The following is a 13,809-nucleotide window of genomic DNA, read 5'->3' as shown; positions in this document are numbered from 1 at the left end:
AATATTTTTTTTATAATGTCCCCTTAGGGGCTCCGTACATGACAGTTCATTTGTGTTGGTAATCAAATAAAAGAAGGATTGAACTTTTGGTCACAACACAAACGTTGTTCACCTGAAATTTTCGGTTGTAAGACTACAACCCTCTTCAGCAGTATGATCCAGAAAAATTCAGGTAGCAACTTTATGTGTGGCGAACAAAAGTTCAACCCTTGTCATTTTAATTTGCCATACAATTTGTATTATATCGCGAATTAAAAATCAGATCAAAATTATTTGATATCAGAAGGACATTCCTCGTATTCGGAATGCAATTCGATACACTGCAAAAACTGTGTCTAGAAATTTACCCTATTTTAGACACCACCTTGTGCTTTCATAGCTTTTCATGTCCCATAAAAATACTGCCCAAAAGCTGCTATCCGTTCCCTTAAGCTTGTTTAGAACCTCCCTAAAAGTGAAACTCAAATCACACAGGAGAACCTGTCTCAGGGAGAACCAACAGCAAATAACGCCGCATCGACACGATCAATAGCAATCTGGGCAGGGTCAGGAGTGACCCCTCGCTGAATGGATAGATGCATGGAATTTGTGCAGTCATCCAGAGCCAAATGAATGACAAGAGGACCTTCCCAGACAGATTTGCATGATATAAAAATAATAAAATAGGGAAATCCTGCATTGGTTGCGTAAGAAACAGGGACAATACAAAGGAGTGCATAAGAATTCACGAATGAGTAGGCACACTGTCAGTCTGATGGTAGAGTTTTTAAAGATTTACTCGTGCAGTCGTGTATAATATTGTACATGTGGCACTGATGACATGACCTACTGAATTTTAAACCATCAAAACATTAACAAAATTTTATCATCGTGCATCCAGAGTTTTGTGTGCACTGTATTTCTGATCGGAATCGCGGATTTTGCTTAAAAATACTCTTCAAGTTATTTGCAATTCGCGATTATAGAAACATCAGATTGGTGTGTGATGATATTTTAGATGTTGATTGGACGTATCTACAAAATAAAAGCAACAACTTGAAGACTGTTTTTGATATAAACGTGTCTTCTGCTAATTGAGAGACATCTGCAGTGGTGAACGTCTGGACAAATTCACACTCCGCATGTTGCGCTGTGCACTGACACTGTGTTAGCTTCATCATGTCTTCGTCATTTCTTCTAAGAATAAACGGAAAGCATATATTAACATGGACATTACTGTGTTTCTACCTGCTGTCACTACCATTTTGCATAGACGCTGTTGGTGTTAAGATACATGCACCAGATAATAAACCTCACGGACAGGTAAAACGGAGAGACAAACGAGATGGAATCCAGATGGTTCAACAACAGCCTCAAGCGGGACAAAATTTAGCGGCACCGGGTTTTCAAAATAAAAATAAGATCAAGGATCTGGTTGGAGGAGTTAAAGTTGCAGGAGCACCTGCTGCATATCAGAATTACCTGCCGAAATATGAACAGCAATACAACGCACCGCAACCCATGTATTCAACAGAAGACGCGAATAGAGCTGCCCTTGGACTTCCACCATTGCGGAAACAGGTGGTTCAGCAGCCTCAAATGGGACAACAACAGCAGCAGCAGCAGCAGCAGCAGCAGCAGCAGCAGCAGCAGCAGCAGCAGCAGCGAAATGTTCCGTTCCAGCAAAATAATCAATTTCAACCACCATTGCAACAATATCAACATGAACCAGAAGCGATGTATTCAACTGAAGACGCGAACAGAGCTGCCCTTGGACTTCCTCCATTGCGGAAACAGGCGTTTCAGCAGCCTCAAATGAAACAACAACAACCACAGCAGCGAAATGTTCCGTTCCAGCAAAATAATCAATTTCAACCACCAATGCAGCAATATCAACATGAACCAGAAGCGATGTATTCAACTGAAGACGCGAACAGAGCTGCTCTTGGACTTGCACCATTGCGAAAACAGCCTCGAATGGTACAACAGCAACAACAACAGCGAAATGTTCCGTTCCAGCAAAATAATCAATTCCAACGACCAATGCCGCAATATCAAAATGGGTTTCAGCAGCCTTTGCCACAAATTAATAGAAACATTGGACATAATATGGGACAACAACAACAGCAGCAGAATTTTCAATTTCAGCAAAATAATCAATTTCAAAATGGACTTCCACCGTTGCGCCAGCAACCACGACAGAACTTACAGCAGCCAATTAACCCATTGCAAAATTATCAGCAACGACCATTACCGCAAAAAAATGGACACATGGGACAGCAACCAATGGGACAATATCAGCCACAGGAACAATATCAGCCACCACCAGTAGCTTATTCAACAGAAGACGCTAACCGAGCTGCTCTTGGACTTCCACCATTACGCAAACAAGGTGCAGCAGGTGCAGCTGGTGCAGATGGCAAACGGGCCCCCAACAAACGCGTTGGTAAACCTAAGGAGGATTTTGATGAATTGGACCATCTTACCTTTCCTAACCCCGACTCCAAACCAAAAAATCTGTACAGTGAACTTAAAGGGCAAGAAATTATTGATGACATTCGGGAAACAGAAAATAAAAATATAGATTTACTGTGCCCCAAAGAAACCTTCATCGCTGAAATCAAGCTTGAAGTTGGAATTGCGGGCCGACGCAGTGACCGCCAAAAGAAACTTGTTATATATACAGTTAAGGACAAAATTGCAAAAAAACTTTCACCAGAAAAAGATATGGCAACATATCGTCGTGAGCAACCGCAATCTAAGGTATCGTTACCAGACGATGAACGAGCGGATCCGAACCTCTCAATGTGGCGACGAGCTTACGAAGAAATGGTTAATAAACCGAAACAGAGTGCACTAAGTGAGACCGGCTGCGATCCTATATTATACTGTTTAGGCCATCAAACTTGTCATTTCAAATTCCTGTCAGAATTTTGTGCGGTTGCGATACAAAAGAAAAAGTATATAACTCTTAATTATAAGTGTGCCAGTGATTCGTCACTAAAAAATTACTTAGATGACGAAAAAGATCGACAAGTGATTGCTGAAGAGATGGATCAAAACATTTACTTATATTACTCGAAGAGGTCCAACAAAAGTACAACGGTTATTGACCTGATCAGAGCCACGGAAGAGGAGCTGTTTAGCATTTCATGTCCTCCTGTGTCTGACGTCTACAAACAAGGGTGAGTGGAAAAGGTCTATAGGCCTATATACTTTTTATTGTAAAAGCTCCAAGAAGGTCGAAATTAGAAAGAACAATTTTAATAACAAAAAATTAACAAAGGGACCACCTTTTCTTCCAAAATAATAATATGCAATCATTATGAGAGTTCCCAATACATTTGGACGCGAAAAATATTGGAAATTTGCAAAGAAACAACATAATAAACTTCACCTTTATCACTCGAAATCTCGCACTTTTTGGACGCCGCCGAGTGCGGCCTCAGAGTTAGTCTCCTACGAAGCCAGTTTGGTTATGCTCCCTCCACATGTGTGGAGGGAGCGTAACCAAACTGGCTTCGTAGGAGATTAAGATTTGCGATCGTTCCGACATATTATCATAATCCTGAAAATTATGATAATAAGTCGGACCAACAGAAAATCATCCCGTTTTACTACAAATAGGGCGAATTTGACAGTTTGCTCATAGATGTAAGTTGGAACATGTGTAAGTATTACAATAATATAGGCCTATACCAATAACACATTCAAGATGTTAACAAAAAAAAATTCCCGGCACTCCGGTCATACCCTACCATTTTTTTCAAAATTTTTTATGCTTTATCAAATTTATCCGCCCTTTTTTATTTACTAATTCTTTTTGCCGCCCCTTCGTTTTTGCTGCCCCTTCTTTTTGCTGCCCCTTCTTCTTCCGCCGCCCCTTCATTTTGGCCGCCCCTGCTTTTACCCGTGGGGCTGGCGCCCTGAAGCCCCCCAAACAAAAACCGCAATATCAACGGTACGTCGCAATTAGGTCAGACAGCTCAGACTATACTTTTTCTGAATCCTTGCAATGAGAGGAATAACTTGAATTTAAACCAGATTTAGGGCAACCGTGAAATTTGACCTCTGTGTTCAGTGTGTTGACTTTTGACATTGAATGTGGCCGGAGTGCCGGAAATTATTTTTTGTTAACATCTTGAATGACGGCAATAAAAGGAAGCTAAAAAGGCCAGTTGGTTTACAAGTGGCTATAGGGGACGCAGGGGTAACCTTGTCAATCAATGGTTATTCTATTGTCCGCCAAAGTTTAAAGCCATACATCACCTTCACCACATTTGGCCATACTGCATTTTAGAAACGCTTGCTGTTAGAAGAAGAAAAATGTTAATGCTAATTTATTGCACATTCTAGGGAAGCGTGGTTACCCTTTTAAAATAACAAGGTGAGAGGGTTTTCAAGAAAATATCTTTCCTGTCAAAACTGAAGCATCCTCTGTATAAAATAAAATATGAATATTAACTGCACATCATATATAACGATTCGTGATACCCAATTATGGCACATTTGATGTTGTTTAAGAGGCAAAGAATTTTATTTCAATTTATATACGCCAAAATATTTTTTTAATTGAGCAAGAATAAGGATAGAACAAACGTTGAAAATTCTATGTGAATATTACATTAGACCCAATCAAAGATTACTGTTTCGTTTTTATGGTAATCTAATCTTTTATTTCCTGAAAAACATTTGGGGTCTAATGTCGAATATTCACATACTTGATCAAAACATCGAACGTGTATACAAGAAAAATGGTAGGTTCCTCTATAGAATTTTACTGACCATGGAAATGTAGGCCTACGACTGAGACACGAGCACGTGTCAAAATCGATATAATGTATTGTCCACATAGACCCAAAAAGACCTAATTTTTTTTGGTGTTTTGGGGGAAAAATCCATATCTTCAATACGAAAGATCAAAATTTTCAATTGATCGTCGGCTTTTCATCCCACCTACATGTATATAGGGTAAATTGGGGTAAATGGAACGCTTAAGCAATACATCACTTTCTGTGGTCAGGAGGGTATCCATATATGATTTTTGTTTGTTTCAATAAGTAGATAATATGTTTTTACAACTTGTTTTAACAGATAAACTCCCATTTTATGGCTTTGTTTCTTGTATCGGTCCAAATACATGCATGGTCATGGTGTTCCAGTTACCCCAACAAATTGGGGTAAATGGAACAGTGGTATGGGTAATTGGAACAAGGGGCATTACTTGCAAGGAGCCTACATTCATAGCTATATTTACATTGAAAAGACATCAGAATATTTTATTTAACATATATTTTGTGACTAAACAAAAGATTAACAAAAATAATTTTGTTTCCATGTTTTTTTATAAACATAGTAAAATACCACGTAAAAATACACTTTCTCTCGGTATAACAGAAAAAAAATGGTTTTCAGATTTTTAAAAAATCAATAGGAGGCCTAATCTACCATGAATTAGTTATTTGTAGTATATAATTTCATAATAATTAAACCAATTAGTAAAACAAATATTAACATGTTATATATATTTGAAGTCAGTCAACCGTGTTCCATTTACCCCAAGTGGATCTGTTGTGGGGTAAATGGAACACCAAACTAATTAATTAGCTAATTAGCATATTAATTTGCATAATTTCATCACTAAAATCTGCTATTTTATTGTTTAAAACATTTATGTTATTGTAGATAACAAACATATTGCCAATATTGTAAGACAACTCTCAGCACAACATTCAAATATTTAGGAATCAATACCCTTAAATGAGTAATGTTCACTGAACCGTAGCACCTGCACTTCATGGTCAGTGACAACATTTGAGATTTTCTTCCACTCAAATACCGAGTAAACCCATGCTTGGGGTATGAAACGAAAGCAGAACGTATGGCGTTGGGGTAAATGGAACACTCGGTATGGTGTTGCCCAATTTTTTTCTTGATTGAGGGAATTGTATTCTCAGCGTTCCATTTACCCCACCGTTCCATTTACCCCAATTTACCCTATATAGGCCTACACTTTAAGTATAAATCATCAGATTTATAAAGTTTACTTCGAGTAGGCCTACTGTTAAATATCAAAAATTATCAATTGTTAATGATTTGCCATAAAATGTGTATTAAATTGCGAATTTCAAAAAATTATTTGATATCAGAAGGACATTCTTCGTATTCAGAATGCAATTCGATATGTCTGATGTGCTCTAATGTCCCAAAATAAATACTGTCCAAACGTTCATACCCCTTCCCTTAGGGGTGGTGCAATAATTATGTGTACCCCGGGGTGAATTCTCAAAATGGTCTGCCAAAATCGCTTGCCCCCCCCTTTGGCCGTGCCAAAAACCTTTGCCCCCCCTTTCGACGTGCCAAAAACCTTTGCCCCCCCTTTTGACGTGCCAAAAATCTTTGCCCCCCCTCACACATGCAAGATTTTGGGGAACCCGAATTTAAAACCTTAAATTGTCTTAACATATAATGCGAGCGGAGCGAGCAGGAAATTTTGCATATTTGAACGTGTTCGTAACGTTTTCCTACGCCTTTTAGGGCGTAATATAGAAACGGTGCCCAAAATATCTGTGCCAAAAATTGCTTGCCCCCCTTTTGACCTGCCAAAGATCGCTTGACCCCCCCCTTTCGACCTGCCAAAAATGCTTGCCCCCTTTTTGGCCTGCCAAAAATCTTTGCCCCCCTATAATTCACCCCCGGGGTACACATAATTATTGCACCACCCCTTAAGGTTCTATAAAAAAATCTTAAAAAGTTCGTTCTATAAAAAACACCCTTAAATATTTTCATTTAGGCCTATTAATGGGATAGGGACTTTTTAATTAATTAATTAAAGGACTCATCGCACGAAAAGTTAAGAAAAGTGAAAAGCAGTGTGAACCGTTTTTGGTTCTACCAGAGAATTCATTTAGCTTCATTTCTTGGCTAATTTTTTTTCTTCTTTTCTGTAAAGAACCAATGGTCGGTCCTTAAAGATTGAGTCAAGCTCAAAGTTCTACAAAATAATAAACGTTTTCTTGGCTAAAGAACAGTTAAGAACCTTGTTTTTGGTTCAAGGCCTCCGTTGTAAAAGCTTGTAAACTTATGGTTGAAGCAAGATATCCGGAAATGAATTTATTACGGTCAGAAAAGCCGAAATCCCTCTTGCAATATAGGGTTGGGCGATATACAATTTTGTTATCGATAACTGATACAAACAAAAAGTGTCTTTAAAAGGACATTCTGTGTTTGTAAAGGTGTTGATGTTTTTATATACAACAATAAACGACATAAAATGGTTTGAAAACGTTCTGATTGTCTGATCGATACGCTCACAGATACCTTGATTACATTGAAATGACCTTCAATTTTTGATATTCATCAAGCCAAACAAATGATAATATTTATCAAGCCAAACTAATGATATTTATCGTTCCAAACTAATGATGAGGCAAAATGAAAGTATTAACTGTGGTGCTCTATGGGGGTTTTAAAGTCATAATATGACTTTTAATTCCAACTTGCTCCGTTGTCCATTGAATAATTACCGTAGGTGCAATTAGGCCTAAATTTGGACCTGTGTATGCATAACAAATTATACCAAACACACAGATCGTACATTGTGGTTTTAAATCTACCGGGGTGAAACTGGACAAGATGGATGGATGGAGCTAACATTAATAATGTCAATTTTGTTGTATATGAATAATGCCTCATAGATTTTAAAACTTTTATTCAAATTCACTTCTCATGAAAAAAAAGTTTTCATCCTCATCATCCGGAATCATGTCAGAGTGATAAAAAGCATGCTGGCGATTTAAAGTAGGATGGTCCGAACTTGAAGTATAGTAAATCAAGCACCTTTTGCCGACAGAATAAGTTAATGGTACAAAATTCGCGCGAAGTGCACAAAAATTTGCACTTTTGAGGCTAAAATTGCCAAATATGAGGTAAATCTGGTCAGAAACCCACATACATCCGTCAACATTGGGGGATCATGGATGATTGTATGGACCATCCCCTGGCAAAATATTGGGGGATTTACCCCCCGGATCTACGCCTATATGTTAAATCCATAATCTTGTCTCTCCAGCCTTTATTGACACAGGCATCTACCTCTATTGAAATAAGCTGACTGGTACTTCAAAGTTAACAATGAAGTCAGATTACAGTATTAAACTTACTTAATCCCTTGAGTTTTCGTATCTGAACAATAGACTTACGAAAACTGAAAAGATAAAAAGACCCTTAATACATCACATTGATTGCAATTTAAGTGTCTTAACCCAAATTCCGAATGTGTGTGTCGCTTCGAGATTATTCAAGATCGCGCCGGCCCACAGTGGGCCAGGGCGGAATCAAAGTGTGCCAAAATTCAAAATTGGTGAAAGTGGAATTTCCTATTTTTTCAGTTGTTTTAGAAAGAAAACATTCTGAAGTATATTGTTTGGCCCATAATTTATGTTTCGATGGATTCCATAAGTGTCGTTCAGTCATGAATTTGACCCAAAAGTGCCATATTTTCTCTTAAAATGGTAAAAGTGTGAATTTTGAAAACAACTAATGTAACGTTAGTAAATGAGAAACTGTTGTCTTGCCATTGTGCATATGTCATACCTAATAGTAGTCAAACCAGATAATTAAAGTCAAAATATAAATAATTGTATTAATCAGGAGTAATGAGGAGGCTAATTTGGTGAAATACGGTAAAAATGTGCATTTTTTGGGAAAAATAGAAATTTAGTTTGGATTCCTGTCGATTCCTGTACAAAAATTAATTTTATCATTTGCAGACAAGTCTTAGAACTATGTTGATGGCAATTTTGTTTGCAAATATTTGCCAGCCTGCATTCCAGGGTCCATCCAATGTACCCTATTTGCTCACTTTTCAGCTGATTTTGATGGATAGCGTACGGGTTTATCGTGTCATGTGCATAGCGCCCTCATATTGCTTACATACCCTGGGGAATTTGCGGTTTTCACTACAACTATGCCCTAAGAAATAGCATAAGGTCTCAATAATATCATCATTATCAAGGATATTATTCATGCTGCTTAAATCCATCATATCATGTATGTATGGATGTTTTACGCATTAACCATAGAATTGAACTTCCAGATAACATTTAAATAGGCCTATACATTCAATGTGAAAACTCTTTGCTAATACACACACAGTTTGGATTAGTTTTGTGACTTTTTTAATCATGATAATGATATCTTAAAACAATTTTATGAAAGTAGCTCGATATCACAGTTTCATGAAAACCCTGAGCTTTGTGCTGTTATTAAGGACATGTGATAAAGTTGTGGTCGTTTCTTTTTTAAATAATGAATATCAGGGAATTAGAGTAGGCCTATTCTGACCTCATTAGCCTTTTGATTGAAACGTACATTCATATATTACATGCACATTTTTATTCTGCTTTGAACATTCATATAAATTATAGAATTTATGAAAGAAATTCAAGACACAAAAACCCCATGGTCTGCCAAATTTAAACGTGACATCTAGATTTGGTATAACGTCTACTTTAAATTTAAAAAAATCCAATTAACATTTCAGTATTGGGCATAGCGAACGACAAAATTACATGGCCTAACTGTATCATCACTGATCATTTGTTTATAATGCAGAATTACAAATTAAATCAGATTACATCATGTCGTTTGTGATGGTGTTGAGGGTTAATAAGTTGTAACATCCAGGGTGGGGTCTCCCATTGACGTATGTGCTTGCCTTTTGGGGTGCCTTTTCGCCAATTTTGGTAAAGCGATGGATGGGTTTTTACCACAGACGAAAGCGCCCAGTATCATTGTGTATTTTGAGAAACATATTGGTAAAAGCACCCAATTTGGGCAAAATTGGTTGCTTTTTCAAGGAAATTGGTATATTGATGGGTTGCAAATTAGGGGCAAAATTACGTTTAAAGACAATGGCGACGTTTTGAAGTCCGGCAGGAAGAATGGCATGCAAATTGTGGAAGAGAAATCACCCCCCCAACATTTAGTTTGGCTGGTTGTTTGTTTCCTTATATTAAACAATTAAAATGTCAGCATTTTATTGATGTCATACGTACTAGAAAATGCCGTCAGTGAATTTTGCAGCCCGTATAACCTTTGAATATGCTATTTGATAATACTTTTCCAATCGGACATTTGAATTCCTGTTGTAAGAGTAATTAGCCAATCACGGCTCGGTATTTTAATGACGTCATATGCCTTGGAAAATGGCTCTATTGGATTCCGGAGTCCTTAAAACCCCTGATTTGGAAGTTTTTATAATAATTCCTACACAGCCATTTGAATAACTGTGGAAGGAATAATTGACCAATCACATTTCAGCATATTAATGACGTCATACGCTTTCCAAAATGTCATCATTGAATTTCGCACCCCTTGGAACCCCTATTTTGCTTTTTCAATTAAAATTTTTACATATATCATTTGAAATACTGTTGTAAAAATAATCGACCAATCACCGTTCAGCATTTTGATGACGTCATACATTTTTAAAAATGCCTCCATTGAATTCTGCAGCCTCAAAAACCCCTAGTATATTCATTTTACCGTGTTTGTAAACGTTTGATTGTCCGTTTATAATTTTGGCACACTTTGAGGCGATTCTGGCCCACTGTGCGGCCGGAGTTCCCTGTGAGTCGCCAGGGGCGGATTTAGAGGGGGCGCACCCGGCGCGCGCCCCCTCTATTTTTTGCAAAGCGGCGCCCAACTTAATGTATTTTTGCAGAGCGGCGCCTGACTTTGTGTAGCCGCCGCTACACAAAGTTGTTTTGTTTTGTTTTATTCTATTATAGACTCTAGTCAAACCTGTACCCGAACATGAATTGATGAATAAACTTGAACTAAACTTGAACATGAACATCCGTTCCCCATTAGGCTATTTTTTAGAGTAACATAACAAATTTGATTACAATGCATAGTAATTCAATATTTTTGTTAGTTGTGGGACATTTTCACACAACACGTTGAAACAACACGTTATGGTCCCAATGACTTGCTATAAATCAGCGGTACCTTAAGTATCAAGTATTGCCCAACACTATCTAATCAAGCTGAAAACAGCAAGCAGCTGAGTGTGGCAGTGTATTGTAAATGGTGACATGACATTGGTGACATGGATCGACCGGATGGGAATGGAATCAGCTCCATGTTTTAATGCTGCTCGTCCGATCAACAACTTCATGTTCACTTTATGATCACATTCGAGAGCCAGCACACAGTGTAAATGGAATGTTTTGTTAGCTAACAACGATTTAGTTCACAGACGGAGAAATGGCAGAAAGGACTAGACGGTGTATGTTTCCCTGTGACTGTGTTATGGGGTTGTTGTTGTCGCTACGTACAACGCAGTGGCTACCAGTGTTGATAGTGTGTTTAGTATGCATGTTTTGTACAGTAAATGGTGACCTTAATAGATTTCAAAGGGGCATTGCAGACCACGGACCACCTGATGATCTTGCACAGAAATATCCAAATCTGAACAGGAGGGGACTGTTACCAGGTTTGCTGAGCAATAATAAAGCTAAAAATAATGCTCCACGTAGACTAAGACAACCCCGTGATCAAATTGGACGCGGTCTTGATAGACAACAACGTGACGCAGGAGGTCGTGGTCCCCCTAAAGAGGATGAACGTAAGAAACTGGCTAGACCTGATAAACCAAAGCCTAGAGCTCCGCAAGAACAACCAAAAATGCGTTACGATAAAGTTATGACAAGGACTTCGGAGGAAACATCCTACAGATTTCCTGAAAATCAAAGAGTGTATTTTACATGTCCCAAAGATTCTTTCATTGCAGAAATTTCTTATAAATTTGACACAGTAACATCGCAGCTAGTAAGGCCATGGACATGGGGATCGGGGACAGGAGGTCTATACAGTATTCGACACAAAGTTAGCAAGGGTTTAACGCCAGAGAGAGTAACGCCAATCTTTTTAAGGCAACCTATCATAAATAATAACAATAAGAAGCAGGAATTTTTAGACATGGTGAATCCTCCTGTAGCACAGAGTCCCCTTACAGAAACGGGCTGTGATCCCGCTTTGTACTGCCTTGGACATCAGAGGCGTGCCTTTTTAAAGTCACTGTGGACCTTTGCCAATGATCCCGCCGAGGAAAAGCGGAAGATGTTTTATATTTCAGTACGATGCGCTAGGGATAGTGCATTACATACATACATTTATAATGCAGAAGCCGTTACAAAAGTACAGAAAGAAATGGACCAAGTATTATACATGACCTTGGATGAAGAAAAAACAACAAAAGAGTTTACTCAGCTGAATTTAAAAACATTTGATGAGTCAGAAATTTTTGGTGTGACATGTCCCCCAGCAAGAGAGGCCTTACGACATGGGTAAGTACATGAAGTATGGTTTGTGTTGATGCATTTAAAATTAAATTTTTGGACAATGACATAGGGCCTACTTTACTTAGTGTAGTGTTATCAAGTAAGATTCCAGAATAATATTTTGCTGTAAACCTTTAATGACAAGTGCTACATACTACCGTGATGTTGCAAAGTTGCAGCTAACAATGCGTACGTCACATGGGCGTCAATCCCGGGCAGGGGGACATGTCCCCCCACTTTTTGGCAAAATGATCCATTTTTTGTTCTTTTCAGCCACTTTTTGACAATTGTGCCCAATGGCCCCCCACATTTCAAGCCGGATTGGCGCTAATGGTACGGCGCAAAGTTCATTCATAAATTTCCACTCGCCAACAGCAGATTGCCTCTGTCAGCACTCAGCCCAATCGGAGACAAACTTGTATGTCTCAACACAGTAAATATGTGATGTATGGTTAAAATACGCTCTCATCAAAAGTTTACTGGAAAAGATAGAGAATTGATTTCACATTTTGACAGACATACATGTAACCCCTAAGTTCCTTACAGTCTACAGCACAATAATATAGCTGTAAGCACAAATTTATGTACCTGTAAATTGTATTGGCTCATTGACTCCACACTATGCAACAGACAATGCAGTACACGTACTGTGGATGGATTCAAGGAGTCATTACAAATTTATAAAAATACAGTGGAAACTCATTATTACGAAGTTGTCAGGGACAGAGAAATTACTTCTTTATATCCAAATTTCGTTATATCAGGGTTGTAAAAACAATAAAAAAAAAAGAATTATGTATCTTGGTAGAACTGGAAAAATACTTCTTTATAACAGGGTTTTTCTTGTATCAGATTTTGTTATAATGAGGTTTGACTACAGGTACGTATACATGTACATGTATCCATTTGATAAGGATTGATAAAAAATGCTTGCATTTTAGTTTCCCAATGTACCCTGACCTAGTGACTTGTCCATTTACAAGACAGTACTGACCTATGTACCGGTATCTAAAACTATCATTTTGTTTAGGCCTATTAGGCCAGGGCATTAAGCCGATTTAGTTACCGGTACCAAGAATGTATAAAAACATACAGGGAAGCAGACTGAGAAATAAAACCATGAGTTCTCAATAGTATGTACTAATGGGGATTAAGAAAGTCAACTTGAAAAAATAACACTCACCTCTACTTTATATAGTCAGGTATAGATCTATCGATAGGTAAATATCCCCAAGGAATACAAGATGGGTATGGTATCACATCCAAACACAGTATCCCCCAAAAAAGAAAAAAAAGTAATTTCCCAACAAGTAAAAAAAAAAAATTCCAGTTACATGATCTTAGACCCTAAAATTACTTGCTATTCAAGGTTGGAACCAAAGAAATACTACAAATGTACATGTACGACTTTATGAGCTTAGGAGCAACATTTCCCCAATTCCAACATTGAATTTGTATACATTGTATGTGCATAATTAATTAG

At 37.9% G+C, this 13,809-nt stretch overlaps 1 protein-coding gene across 2 annotated transcripts in view; it reads left to right on the top strand.

Moving 5' to 3' along the window:
- The first annotated feature begins 1,629 nt into the window (after positions 1-1,629).
- The window catches only part of LOC140148866 (uncharacterized), a 180,775-nt gene continuing 168,595 nt past the window's right edge, over positions 1,630-13,809 (top strand). The window contains exon 1 of one of the 2 annotated variants that reach the window (XM_072170952.1): positions 1,630-3,164. In XM_072170952.1, the coding sequence (XP_072027053.1) occupies positions 1,717-3,164 (1,448 nt within the window). In that variant the 5' untranslated portion in view covers positions 1,630-1,716. Of the gene's footprint in view, positions 3,165-11,038; positions 12,333-13,809 lie in introns of those variants that run through there. The other variant, XM_072170953.1, reaches the window with a different exon arrangement.

This window comes from Amphiura filiformis, chromosome 3 (assembly GCF_039555335.1).
Source record: "Amphiura filiformis chromosome 3, Afil_fr2py, whole genome shotgun sequence".
In the NCBI taxonomy this organism is placed as follows: domain Eukaryota; kingdom Metazoa; phylum Echinodermata; class Ophiuroidea; order Amphilepidida; family Amphiuridae; genus Amphiura; species Amphiura filiformis.
Note: the sequence above shows the minus strand (reverse complement) of the source record. Positions and strands in the feature narration are given on the sequence as shown.